At 34.4% G+C, this 15,408-nt stretch overlaps 1 protein-coding gene across 6 annotated transcripts in view; it reads right to left on the reverse strand.

Moving 5' to 3' along the window:
• Mon2 (MON2 regulator of endosome-to-Golgi trafficking) overlaps positions 1-15,408 on the reverse strand; it is a 116,536-nt gene that overhangs the window by 36,818 nt on the left and 64,310 nt on the right. For all 6 annotated transcript variants that reach the window (XM_078053219.1, XM_078053218.1, XM_078053217.1 and 3 more), the window contains 3 exons: positions 14,931-15,224; positions 12,826-13,024; positions 318-946 (listed from right to left, as the gene is read on the reverse strand). In XM_078053219.1, the coding sequence (XP_077909345.1) occupies positions 318-946; positions 12,826-13,024; positions 14,931-15,224 (1,122 nt within the window). The remainder of the gene's footprint in view (positions 1-317; positions 947-12,825; positions 13,025-14,930; positions 15,225-15,408) is intronic.

A 15,408-nucleotide genomic window follows, 5' to 3' on the forward strand; every position in this document is an offset into this window, starting at 1 on the left:
TCTTATTAATTTTTGAATAATAATACCATATTCTTTTGTGAAAAACTGTATTAACATATCAAAAATGCTGGTGAACTGGAATAAGAGCATGTAGGCAGCTTCTTAAAAGACTCAAAGTAGGCCTTAATTACCTTTTTGAAAATACCAGAAAGCTGTGAGTCTTTTAAGTAACTATATCTTGACAATCCTGAATTTATCCTCAAGTACACTTACACAACAATTTGATAGTCTAGAATTTATCCTCAAAAATATATAGCAAAGTTAAAAAAAATTCAGAAACCATATTAATTACTGCTTAGTCAATAAAATCATATTACCTTTTGGAGAACATCTAAAGCTGTAAGTACAGCTTCCTGTAAACTTGTCAGAACTGCTTCAGTATAAGATGGAAGAATAAAAGGAGATGCATCTGAACTTATTGGAACTGAAACAGCACTGTGTAATATGACTCCCAACTTTTGCAAGTCATCCATGTTAAAACCAGTTTTTATGTGTTGGTAAAGTGCTGGAAATATCTGAATTAAAGCTGTAAGAAAGGGTTGGCTGGGAATAAAAGTTAGTTTATCAAAAGTAATAGGAGGTTTAGTGCTTTCAGATCCAATTCTATACCAAGTATTCCACGCAGCCCACCAGAGATTCAAGTCTTCAAGCTCATCAGTAACTATGGGTGGCTCAGAGTTACTATATCTTCCAAGTCTTTCTCCAATAGAATCTGTTCTTATGAATGGCCGGCTTAAACCAGGGCCTGAGATAGGCCCAATAAGGACAGGCACAGGTACATTAACTACAGGTGAAGTCTCAGGCTTATCTGAGTCTCTGACAGGGGACACAATCTGTAAAATTTCCTGGAAGCTTTTCAGAGCAGCCAGAGACACTTCATTGTTTTTGCTGAGTGCTGCTGACTGTATATGGTCAAGAAGAACATCCCAAGCTCTTGAAAAATCTCCTATATTAAGAAGAGAAAGAAATTCAATTAGCATAAAAGTAATCAAATTTTCTCTTATTATTAGACTCTTTAAAATAATTTTGCTTCATTTTTTTCCAAGATTCACACAGAACTAAAAAAATATATAATTAGGTACTAACAACGTGAATTAAAATCATCAGAACACAGAAATCCAGCAATAAATTTGTTTTTCAGATACAGGAACAAGAAACACCCAGATGATAGTAGGAATATCAAATAATTTCTTGGTTTTAAAAATAAAATGTGTATGTATACATGTTTATACTATTTCCTAGAATTATTAGTATAGTTTATACTATTTCTATTAGTATAGTTTATACTATTTCCTATTTTCAGCAGAACATGGGTTGAATGGTAGTTGTTAGTTTCCACTAATCAGTTCAATATTCCTCAACTCCTGTGACAAATTAACTACATTAATAATGAAGCACTCTATGACCTGGTACAGTCTGTTCCCATGAGGCTCAAAAGAAAAAAAAAATCTTGTAGCAATGAAGTGCAATGATTTTATTCATAAAATAATTATCCAGACTTTTTTCAAGATGGCAGAATAGAGGAGGTCGTTTCCTGGCTGCTCTGTGGAGTGAACCAAGAAAGCAGACAGGCAGCTTCTCAGCAAGGTGAGTAAACACAAAGGGGGGGGTATACTTTAATGGAATTTAATATTGGACATTCAAAAATCAGGGACTCAGGAGATTAGATATAATAAAACAAGGAAGAAATCCCCAGGGGCATAGCCATTGCCTAGGCTGGGCTAGAAACACCAGCTAGAATGGTCCCTCTGCAAGAGATGTGGAGGGATAAGGAAATTAAAGGAAACCACATTTTTAGGAGGCCTAAGGCATGTCTGGGTACAGAGTATTTAGAGACCAAGGACAATGCCTGATTAAAATGAAAGGCATGCTACACAATATCCTTATGCAGCTATCATCTCACCTGGCTGCATGCAGAGGATAAGAAAAGAAACCGTTTTGAGTCATGGACACCATTTTGAGTCACGGCATGGAGCCAAGAGCTGAGGGATCTGATTCCTGGCAAACCCTAGTTTGGCCCAAAATACAGGCCCAGTAAACACAAAATGCATGACAGAGTGTACTTAAGTGACAAAAAGAAAATTAAACATGGAGAGAATTTTACATAGGGGACAACTAGTTGCAGAAACCCACCTGGCTCTACCTCCCCCGCTTCAATTTGACTGCATGGACAGGCTGGGAGAGACATACCTGGCTGGGAATTTGAAGAGCAGGGGCAGAAGAGAGTGAATTTGGAGACTGACCCAAGACGAGGAAACATGGGGTCTGCAAGTGACACAGGGGACTAAGAATTGGCTTCTCTACCACAAAACTTGCTATTTTGAGTAGAACCCATGGAAGATCCCTGGGGTACAGTCTTCCAGCATGTACAGACAATTATAGGGCTCTGGAGGTATGATTATTTAAAATCTCCAGACCAACTGGCATTCAGCAAAGAGCCTGGAGCCCAGCTAAGCCTAAACCCTACCTCCTAAAGTTCTGCTTGGGATTACCTCTCTCCAGGAATCCAGAGGGTGTAGCATAACACTCTGCTGAGGGCCATTACCAAGTAGGAATGACGCATCGAAATTTTTCTTGCCAAGCTTACCCCATGCTGCTTAGAGGACATTCGATGGGACATTGCATGCATGCTTTAATAAGGTGACCTTGCTCAAGGACCAAGGCGGATCCAGGTTTAGAGCTGATCAGGTTTGAGGAAGTAACCGGCTCCTTGAGTTTAAGGCGTTGCCAGTTTAAGACAATGGGTTTTAGGGAAGTTAGAGGTTGAAGATTATTGCTGGGATTAGGGTGTTCCTGCTGTGAGATTGAAATGGGATTTGGAGATAGCCTCGTGGAGTAGGTGAATGGTGCGGGCAGACGGCAGAACGCGATTTGCCCCTGGACCTGTGTGGAGGCGGTGTGAGAGCGGGAATAAAGAATTGCTGTTTGAACCTACAAAGGTGTGTGGTGGCTCGTGATTCTGGTGCCAAGCCGAGACCTTGGCAACACTCCACCCAAAACTGCTGAGAAGAGCAGCAAAGAATCTTTTGAACTCCAACAGGAAGAGTTTTTTAACTTTTCATTGAGATTTTTTTTTTCTTTTCCCTGTTTAATTGTGACATTAATGGTACATGGACATTTACACATATTCCAATCTGTTTTTTTCTCATTTCTAGCATTTTTGAAGCTAGTTATTTTTTGTGGATCAGTTTTTTGAGGAGTAGGATGTTTGCTTAGCATATTTTAGTTTTGTTTTGTATTCTTTTATTTTTATTTTTTTTAAATTTTTACTTTAAGTATACATTTTTCCCTTAGCTATCCGTTTCCCTTGATTCTCTTTCTCTATTTTCCACTAAAAGCCGATCTCTATTGTTATCATTTTCACTCTTCCTTTAATCTTTCACTTCTCTCTTCTCTGTTCTTCCCTCATAATCATCACATCCTATATCAGTCTGTTGTCACCCTGTTTATCACTTGAAATTATAAACATTTTGCAAACTTGCTATTTTTATTGTAAGTAATAACTGATCATATAATTTCTGTTTATAGTGATAATTTTCATTATAGACATAAATAACTATTATAATTATAGAACAGAAACTATTTGGTTTAATACTGCATATTGTTGTTATTATCTGTCTCCCCCTAAACAGTAAGGTGCTAGAAATTTTCAGGGACACTAGAAGTCCACAGAGCTGACTGCCTCAGACCCATAGTGTTAGATGGGTAGACACACAAACAATATGAAAAAGCCAGGGAACAAATGCCCCAAAGAAGCTAATATATTCCAATAACCAAATCCATTGACACCACAGGGGAAAAAATATCAGAGAAGGAGTTTAGGATGTACATAGTTAAACTATCTGCAAAGTAAAGGACAGTACAAGGAGTGAAATCAGAAAATACAGGAAGTGAAGAATCACTTCAATAAAGAGACATTCTGATAAAAACCAAGCAGAAATCCTCAAAATGAAGAAATCAATAAACCAAATTAAAAATTCAACTGAAAGCATTACCAAAGACTAGAACACTTGGAAGAGAAAGTTTCAGCCAATGATAACAAATTTATCTTGAAAACAAAGTTGACCATGGAGAAAAGATGTTAAGAGACCATGAACAGAATATTTCAGTAAGTACGGGATAGTCTGAAAAGACCAAATTTAAGATTTATTGGGATAGATGAAGGCTTGAAGATAAAAACGAAATAAATGCACACTCTTTTCAATGAAATAATATAAAAAAATTTCCCAAACCAAAAGAATGAAATTAAAAAATTAAATATAGGAGGCAAACAGGACCTCAAATATACAAAATTATAACAGACCCACACTAAGGCACATTATTATGAAAATGCTTAATATATACAATAAGGATAGAATTTTAAAGGCTGCCAGAGAAAAACAATATGTAAAATTTAGAGAGAAACCAATCTAGGTCTCAGCTGATCTCTCAACCCAGACCCATATATTTGGAGGTCTTGGAATAATATATACCAAGCTGTGAAAGAAAATGGATGTCAATCAAGAATACTACACCCAGCAAAATTAAGCTTCAGAATTGCTGATGAAATGAAAACCTTCCATGATAAACAAAATTTAAAAGAATTTACAACCAGAAAGCCTGCACTACAGAACATTCTCAACAAAATATTCCATGAGGATGAAATAAAAAAAAAAAGTGAAAACCAGCAAAGGGAGGAAGTACACTAAAAAAAAAACAGTGAATCAATGGAGAAACTAATTCAAATTAAAAACCAAAAAATAAATCAAAATGACAGGGAATAAAAATCATATCTCAGGGCTGGGGTTGTAACTCAGTGGCAGAGCACTTGCCTGGTATGTGTGGGGCACTGGGTTTGATCTTCAGCACCATATAAAAATAAATTTTAAAAAATTAAGGTTTTGTGTCCATCAAAAACTAAAAAAAAAATCATATCTCAATAATAACATTGAATGTACATGGCCTAAACTCATCAATCAAAAGATATAGACTGGCAGAATGGATTAAAAAACAAGACTCCACAATATCCTGTCTCCAAGAGACTCACCTCATAGGCAAAGACATCCACAGACTGAAGGTAAAAGGATAGGAAAAAACATATAATTCTGATGGATCTCGTAAACAAGCAGGGGTTTCTATCCTCATATCAAATAAAGTGGACTTCAAGCCAAAGTTATCAGAAGGGACAAAGAAGGACATTTCATACTACTTAAGAGAATCATACATCATTAATACATAACAATCAGAAATTTTTATGCCCCAAACATCGGAGCATCTACATACATCAAATAAACCCTTGTCAATTTCAAGAAGCAAATAGACCACCACACAGTAATACTGGGTGACTTTAACACACCTTTGTCACCATTGGATAGACCCTCCAAATAAAAACTAAATAAAAAAGCTACAGAACTAAAAAATACAATTAATATTTTAGACTTAACAGACACAGAGAATATTTTGTCCATCCAAGACTGAATACAATTTCTTTTCAGCAGCAAATGGATCCTTCTCTAAAACAGACCATAACATAGGCACAAGGCAACTCTTAGCAAATACAAAAAAATAGAAATAATACCTTGCATTTTATCACATCATAATGAACTGAAATGAGAAATCAGCGATAAAATAAAAAAAAAGGAAGCTACTCTAACACCTGGAGATTAAATACTATGCTACTGAATGACAAATAGATAGCAGAAGAAATCAAGGATGAATTTAAAAATTCTTAGATGTAAATGACAATACCAATACAACAAATCAAAATATCTGGGACACTATGAAGGCAGTGATAAGAGGAAAGTTCAATGCACTGAGCTCATTCATAATAGAAAGTTAACAAATAAATAACCTAACATTATATCTCAAAGCCCTAGAAAAAGAACAAATCAACACCCAAAGCAGTAGAAGACAGGAAATAATTAAAATCAGAGCTGAAATCAATGAAATTGAAGCAAAAGAAATAATCCAAAACAACTCACAAAACAAAAAGTTGGTTCTTTTAAAAAAAATCAATAAAATTAATAAACCCTTAGACAAGTAAACAAAGAGAGAGAAAACTCAAATTACAAAAATTTGTGATGAAGAAGGAAATAATCAAAATGGACACTACTGAAATATAGATGATGATCAGAACCTGTTTTGAAAATTTATACCCTAATAAAATATATAATTTTTGAAGACATGAACAAAGTATTAAAGATATATGACCTACCCAAATTGAATCAGGGAGACACAGAAAATTTAAATAGATCAATTTCAAGCAATGAAATTGAAAATGGCACCAAAACCCTACCAAGAAAGAAAAGTCCAGGACCAGAGGAATTCTTAGCCAAGTTCCACCAGACTCTCAAAGAAGAACAAACATCAAACCTCCTCAAATTATTCTATGAAACAGAAAAGCGGGGAGACCTTTCAAACTCATTCCACGAAGCTAGGTATCACCCTGATACCAAAATCAGATAAACACATCAAGAAAAGAAAATTTCAGACCAATATCCGTGACGGATGTAGGTGCAAAAATTCTTAATAAAAAACTGGCAAATTGCATACAAAAACATATTTAAAAGATAGTATACCACAATCACATGTGGTTCATCCCCAGGATGCAATGTTGGTTCAATGTATGGAAATCAATAAACATAATTCATCACATCAATAGACTTAACAACAAGAATCACATGATTATCTCAATAGATGCAAAAAAAGCATTTGATAAAATACAGCATTCATTCCTTTTCAAAACATTAGAAAAATGAGAGATAGCAGGAACATAACTCAACATTGTAAAAGCTATATATGCAAAACCTAAGGCCAACATCATTCTATTTTATTGAAAGCATTCCTTCTAAAAATTGCAACAAGACAGGGATGCCCTCTTTTACCACTTCTATTCAATATAGTCCTGGAAACTCTAGCCAGAGCAATTAGAAGAAAGAAATTAAAGGGATACAAATAGAAAAAGAAGAACTCAAACTAAATCTATTTGCTGACAACATGATTCTGTATTTAAAAGATCTGAAAAACTCTACCAGAAAACTTCTAGATCTCATAAATGAATTCAGCAAAGAAGCAGGATATAAACTGAACACCAATAAATCAACTGAGTTCCTGTATATTGGTAATGAATCAACTGAAAGAGAAATTAGGAAACTATCCCATTCACAATATCCTCAAAGAAAATAAAATATTTGGGAATCAGTCTAATAAAAGAGATGGAAGTCCTCTACAATGAAAACTACAGAACACTAAAGAAAGAAATTAAAAAAGACTTCAGAATATGGAAAGATATCCCATGTTCTTGGATAGGAAGAATTAATATTGTCAAAATGGCCATACTACCAAAAGTGCATTACAGATTTAATGCAATTCCTATTAAGGTTCCTATTAAGGTTCCAATGACGTTCTTCATAGAAATGAAAAAGCAGTCATGAAATTCATTTGGAAAAATAAAGGGCCCAGAATAGCCAAAGCAATTCTCTGCAAGAAAAGTGAAGCAGGAAGCATCACAATACCAGACCTTAAATTACATTACAGAGATACAGTATCAAAAATGGCACGGTATTGGCACCAAAACAGACATGAAGATAAATGGCACAGCATAGAAAACAGAGACAAACCCAAATAATACAGTATCTCATATTAAGGCATCATACACATACATTGGAGAAAAGGTATCTTCTTCAACAAAAGGTGCTGGGAAAACTGGAAATCCATATGTAATAAAATGAAGTTAGACCCCTACTCTCATCCTGTACAAAACTCAACTGTAAGTGGATCAAGGATCTAGACATTACACCAGAGACCCTGCCCAACTAAAAGAAAAAGTAAGCCCAAACCTGTATCATGTCAGCTTAGGAACTGAATTCCTCAATAAGACTCCTAAAGCACAAGAAGTAAAAACAAGGATCAATAAATGGGATAGAATCAAAACTAAAAAGCTTCTTCAGAGCCCACAGAATGGGAGAAAAATTCTTGCCACTTGCACCTCAGATTGAGCATTCATCTCCAGGATATACAAAAAAAACTCAAAAAACTTAACACCAAAAAAAAAAAAAAATCAATAAATGGGCAAAGGAATTTAACAGTTACTTCACAGAAGAAGAAATACAAATGGTCAACACATATATGAAAAATGTTCAACATCTCTAGCAATTAGAGAAATACAAATTAAAACTACACTGAGATTTCATCTCACTACAGTCAGGATCAAGAATACAAGTAACAATAAATGTTGACAAGGATGTGGGGGAAAAGGTACACTCATACATTGCTGGTGGGAGTGCAAATTGGTGCAACCACTCTGGAAAGCAGTATGGAGGTCATTAGGCCCATTTATCCCACTCCTTGGCATATACCCAAAGGACTTACTATAGTGACACGGCCATATTAATGTTTACAGCAGCTCAATTCACAATAGCTAAACTATGAAACCAACTTAGGTGCCCTGTAAAAGATAAATGGACAAAGAAAATGTGATATATATAAACAATGGAATATTACTCAACCAATTATGGCATCTGATGGTAAATGGATAGAACTAGAGGATACCATGCTAAGTGAAATAAGCCAATCCCCCAAAACTAAAAGCCAAATGTTCTCTTTGATTTGCCGATACTGACTCTTAATAAGGGGGAAGGAGGACTACAGCTCACCAGATTGGACAGGAGGTAATGGAGGGAAAGGATGGAGGATGGGAATGGGAAAGACCAGTAGAATAAATTGGATATAACTTTCCTGTGTTCATATATGAATACACCAGTGTAACACCACATCATGTACAACCACAAGAACAGGAAGTTATACTCCATGTATGTGTGATTGTATATGTCAAAATACATTCTACTGCCGTGTATAACTAAAAAAAAAAAAAAAGAGAGAGAGAGAGAGAGGGAGTGACTGGGTTAAATGACTCTGTGTGTGTGTGTGTGTGTGTGTGTGTGTGTGTGTATGTACATAAATCATCCAAATACTTACTTTTTTTAAAAAAAGAAATGTTTGAGGAAGCATTCAGTAAATAAGAATGCTGAAAGTATGAAATAATAGGTACTTTTCTGCCTACTTTAGACAGTATTAAGAATTAAGATAAAATTTATATGAAATAAAAAACAGACATTTAAGTGAAATATTAAAGAGTTTTGGCAAATTGTATCTTAAAACTATTAAATAGCTGAATGAAATACTTCTGTGTTATCATCCCAGTTACAAAATCAGATCATTACATTTGCCAACCAGAGTGGAACCTAAACTCAGATTTAAAATGTTGCGCCATTTAGGCACAGACAACACTTTTTTGTTTAAATTTAAAGTGCAAAGAATATGATTTAATTTACATGTCACCAACTTTCCAACAATAATCTAGGGCAAAGTATATAAAAAAATTTTAAAAGGTTAATTTACAGTAATAAGTCTAAGTTTATATGAATGGTACAAGAAAATTTCAAATGAAATAAATTATAAATAACTGAAACTTAGGAATATACTGCTGAGCATCAAAAGGAGACCTTGAGGCTGTCAAAAAAGAAAGAGGAACAAAAAGAACTGTTGCTCAGAGAACAACAGAGAACTGAGAAAGAAAAGCTGAACTTTTCAACCCCCAGGTTGCTCATCTTCTTAGTCAAGGAGGTATCAATAAGAAGGCTTGTTAGTTTTTTGATGTATCAAAAGCATCACCAGAAAATACTGACATGAGTTTTGTTCCCTTGGAACATTTGCTGTTATTAATATTTTTTAGAGACACAAACTACTCAATACCTAATTCAACTATAGCCAGCACATGGTAGTCACATACAACTAGATTTTTTGGCTGCTTTTTATTATGGGATCCAAACATGAATAAAGAACCATCTGACTTCTTTGAAAAGAATTTCAGTGATATCTGATCCTCAAAATTACTAATATCTGTGATAAAAAAGGAAATATCACAACGGACACTACAGAAATACAAAAGATAATTATTTTGAAAAATTGTACTCTTATAAAATAGAAAATATTAAAGACACTGACAAATTTCTAGAGTCATATGACTTGCCCAAACTGAATCAAGATGATATACACAATTTAAAGAGATCAATTTCAAGCAATGAAATAGAAGATGCTACCAGAAGCCTATTGACCACAAAAAGCCCAGGACTGGATGGATACACAACTGAGGTCTACAAGGCCTTTAAAGAAGAATAGCAGAACTCCTCAAATTATTTCATGAAATAGAAAAAGAGGGAACACTTCCAAATTCATTCTATGATACCAATATTTTTCTTTTTATATAGAACACCTCAAGTTTTTCAGTGCATGCATCTCTCTAAGTATTTGCATCACTGTTGCCTTTGCATTTCCCCCTTTAATCACCATAGTATTTTTAATATTTTCACTGAGTTTTTGCTCTCTCTTCTCAAAGAATCTGTTGGCCCTTTGCATTTTGGGTCTTATAATTTGATCCAAGACATCTATAGCTGCCACAGCCCCAGGCTAGTGAAATCACAGACAACATTTTATGAAATATAAAAGAAGTCCCTTTTCTATAAGACTAGATATAATTATATAATGTACATGCTTATGTCAAAAATATAAACTATGCCATAAAATAATAAAATTTCCTAGTCTTCACATTATAAGAAATTATGAAAGCCACATGAACTATGTCATATCTTCATTTTTAAAAAGCCTAAATCTATACTTATTGGTTCTTAGCTTTTACAATACAGTAAATATATTGGGCTGGGGATGTGGCTCAAGTGGTAACACACTCACCTGGCATGTGCGGGGTGCTGGGTTCGAGCCTCAGCACCACATAAAAATAAAGATATTGTGTCCATTGAAAACTAAAAAAATATTTAAAAATTCTCTCTCTCTCTCTAAAAAATATAGAGATGCTAAAAGTGATGGCTACTTTTATCAAGAAAAAGCAAATACACAATATTTGCACATTTCACTATTTCTAAATTTCACAATGAAAAGAAAAAAAATAAGATTTAAAAAATATATTTGAAGCCCCAAAGTGCAAGATGGAACAGATACTATAAATTATTTGCTTTTGAAAAAAGAAGTGCTTATAAAGGATTTAAAAATAACTTTGGGAGGCTGGGGATGTGGCTCAAGCGGTAGCGCGCTCGCCTGGCATGCGTGCGGCCCGGGTTTGATCCTCAGTACCACATACAAACAAAGATGTTGTGTCCGCCGAAAACTAAAAAATAAATATTAAAGTTCTCTCTCTCTCTCAAAAAAAAAGCCTCCTGCTCCCCTTGATGGGCAAAATCACAGCCTCTGGGACAGGAATTCTCTGTGCTTCTCCTTTTAAAAAATAAATAAATAACTTCGGGGCTGGGTTGTGGCCCATTGGAAGAGCGCTTGCCTAGCATGTTTGAGGCACTGGGTTTGATCCACAGCACCATATAAACATAAATAAATAAAGGTATTAAAAAATGACACCATGTTTAAAAGAAAAATAACTTTGGGAAGACTAAGTATACTGTTTATCCTTTAACAGAGGAGGTTAAAAAGTTAATCATAAAATAATAAATGAAATAAAATATATGTATACAACTGTACCTAAATACTAAAGGAAATAAAATAGTATGGTCACAACTATGTACAAAAGTATCTCTGTTCATTTTTCTCTACTATCTCCTGCATTTCTCAATCTCAGTATCACTGACATTTTTAGTTAAACAATTTTTCTTGTGCAGGGTCACCTTGTGCATTATAGGCTATGTATCATTATCCCTTGTCCCTATCAGATGACAGTAGCACCCATTTCTTCCCAGTTCTAATAACCAAAATTATTTCCAGAATTGCCAAATGTACTATGGAGCAAAAAATTGGTCTTGTCTGAGAACCACTGATCTGTACCACCAAAAGCTTCCTAACCAGACAAACAGTGTCCCATCATCCTTCTTTGCTCCATTTCATTCTATACACATTATCCAAGGTTGTCTTTTTTGAACTAAGCATATGTGCATGTCACTACATATCTGCTCATCAATTAAAACTTGCAGTGGATTTTTTCCTTGTTTTTAGGATTTAGTCCTAACTTCTGAGCACATTTTACACAGTCTAGCCTCTCCCTACCTCTACAACCCCATTGGGAATCACACTTTTCTCTCTCTTCATTCCAAACCTTCATACATGATAGGGTCATCACCATTCTCTCTCCTCAATTTTTCTCTTCCTATAAGCCTCTCTTCACTTCATGTCTCATTAATTCCTATTTAACCTTCAGATCTCGGGTAATATAGTGCTTTTTCAGGGAAATCTATCTAAATCTCACTGGCTAAGTCAAATACCTATTTTAAGTTCATAATGCACAACAGTCCTTGGTAGCATCTATTATTATAGTGATTTCTGCATTGCCTGATATAGTTATGGTGCCTCCCTCATTCCAAGGATAGCAAGGACAGCGTGTATTTTGCTCATCATTATATTTCTAAAGACTAGCCCCTGGTAGATACACATTAAATATTTTCTTGGCCAGGCTCAGTAGCACCTGCCTATAATCCCAGAGACTCAAGAGGCTGAGGTAGGAGGATCATAAATTTGAAGTTAGCCATGGTAACTTAATGAAACCCTGTGTCAAATACAAAAAGTAAAAGGGTTGGGATGTAGCCCAGTGGTAGAGTATCCTTGGGTTTAATTTCCAGAACCAAGAAAAAAAATTTTTTTCTCAATGAAATGAATGAAAATGTGCATGTGTACACACATAAACACAAAGACCGCAAATTAAGATTTGATTTGTGCTTGGGTGGTAGTATCTATATGAGTTCTAAAAGAATCTTCTATATATTCCAAATTGCCTTTAATATAAATTACTAGTATAAACAGAAAAGAAAAGAAAAAAATATATATATACACCTAATGGTTGCAGTAAATATCTTCTGGTATTGAAAATTCTTGCTACTCCAGCCAATGTTAATACCCATGTCTCAGCCCACTGCTTCTCTGCTGTATCTCTTGAATGATGAATGAGAATATTGCCACCTCCAGATTCAATCTTTTCTTTGTCTGCAGTTGTAGAAGACTCTCGAACTCGGTCCAGTAGATTAAAGAGAACCTAAATATTTATAAAAATGTCATACAAAAAATATTGATACTTAAGTAACAGTGTAGAAAACCAGAAGTTGTATAAAAAATATTTATACCTTACAGTCTTATTCTTTTTTTTTTTTTTTGGTGGTATTGGGGGGTGAACCCAGAGCCTCCTGTATGCGAGGCAAGCACTGTACCAACTGAGCTATATCCCCAGCCCTGACAGTCTTATTAATCCCCATATTAGATGAAACTGACCAATTAAAGTAACCATGTATTTTCAAGTCATATTTAAGGTCATAAAATATAAAACATTAAAATAAACTAAACAGAACATCATGTAAGACTTGTTATCAATGGGACATCCATAGAGATAATGTTAAAACAACAACAACAACAAAAACAACAAAGGTTAAGGAGAAGGTTCCAGGCAAAAAAATATATTTATGGAAGATATCCAAATTGAGGTTACAACTGAAGCTCTAGGACTAGCTAAGGGTGCTAGAAAGAAAAAAAGAAAGAAAGAAATCAACAAGCAAAAATTAATTATAATTTGGGGAATATTTGCACTTATGAATAAGCACAATGAAAAACAAAATTAAAACTAAATAGAGAAATATATACATGCTGTGAAACAAAAGCTAAAAAAAGAAAATTTCAAGAAGATAATAGCATTAAATGCTAACAAAAAATAAGTAGGACTAGCACTGGGTATAGGCCAAAGGACTTAGGAAACAGAAGACCATCTATAGCCTATGAATGATTTCTGTGGTTCTCAAAGTATGGTTTTGGAACCAGCAGCAGCAGCATCACCCAGAAGTTTGACTGAAATGTGAATTTTCAGGATCCACTCCAGGCCAAAAAATCTAAAATAAAGGAGGTCAATTCTAGGGTGGAGCTAGAACTTTAAACAAATCCGCTAAATGACTCTATCGCACTCTAATGTTTAAGAGACCTTACCCTGAAGTAGAATAATTTGGAAATCAAATTACAAGGAACAAAGGAATGGGGAAGTGAGGAAGAAAAAAATCATTGCAAATTAGGCAACAAAAATATTACAAATGAAGCTACTTAGCTGGGCCCATCTGATTGGGAGGATGAGGCAGAAGGTTTACAAGTTTGAGACCAGCATGGATAATTTAGTAAAACTCCCTGAAAACAAAACCTAAAAAGGGCTGGGAATAGCACTCAGAGAGGTAGAATGTAACTGAGGAGGAAAAATAAGAAGCAGAAGCTATTTAAAAGCAAAACAAGAATTAGAAAAAATATTCATTAAAAAAAAAGAGGGACTTTGGGCTAAGGTTGCAGTTTAGTGGTAGAACACTTCCCTAGCATGTGTGAGGCACTGGATTTGATCCTCAGTACCACAGAAAAATAAATAAATAAATAAATAAAACTAAGGTTAAAAAAAGAAAAGAGGGACTTAAGCATGTTTGGGATCTGAGAAGGAGCCAAGGGACAGAGGTGAAACAGAAGACAGAAGCAAACAGGGCTTTTACCATTAACATAAAATTTTTACTTTTCAGTTAAAAATAAATAAATAAAAATTTAAACAATAAGGATGGAAAGATGGTTTTAATTTTTTTAACTAGAGAAAATATATTATTAATTTTTAAGAAAATATTTTGGGGTCTATTATAAGGTTTCAACTCTATTATAAGGTATTGTTGGTTTCACAAATCCTTGTTTTACCTTTTGGAAAACAAAGGAGTGAAAAAAAAGAAAAGTACAGATAGAACATGAGACAAAAAATAAGAGATGAATAACAGAAATGGAACTTTTAATATTTAACATTTTCTGTGGGAGGTATAATTTAAAAATATGACATTTTTTTGTCTTGTCAAATATACAAATGCATGAAAACTCTTTGAAAAATAAAAAGAAACAAGTTTAACTGAAAAAAACAAATACACTATAAAAGCATATAGTACCTTCCAAATAACGGTGTGCCAGGTTGAATGCTGTAATAAAGTTCCATGTGCACCAATTGTAGAAAACAGAGTCTGCCCTGCACTCTTTCTGACAGCAGGACGGGGGTCCACACATAATTCACCCAATTTTGCATAAAGACATAACCATAAGCAATCAAATGGTGGCGCAGGGTGGAATGGCCGATTTAAAACCACTCCTTTCTCTTCTGCCTGCTTTTGCTGTGCTGCCTCTTCTTTGTTTAATTCTTTTTCAATAATTTCTCCTCTTTGGAAAAAATAATCTGAAATATTCCACTAAGGAAAAAAGCAGCAAAATATCACTTTATTCACAGATTTTGTTTTAAACACATAAGTTAATAAGTAATGTGGTTGTTTCACTTTTCATAGTAAAACATTTAAAAAATTACTTCATAAATCTCCTTTCTCATAGAATAAATTCAATGGAAACATCTTTACTTCCTCTATCATGTTTCGGATT

Source organism: Ictidomys tridecemlineatus, chromosome 6 (genome assembly GCF_052094955.1).
Source record: "Ictidomys tridecemlineatus isolate mIctTri1 chromosome 6, mIctTri1.hap1, whole genome shotgun sequence".
NCBI classification, from domain to species: Eukaryota; Metazoa; Chordata; class Mammalia; order Rodentia; family Sciuridae; genus Ictidomys; species Ictidomys tridecemlineatus.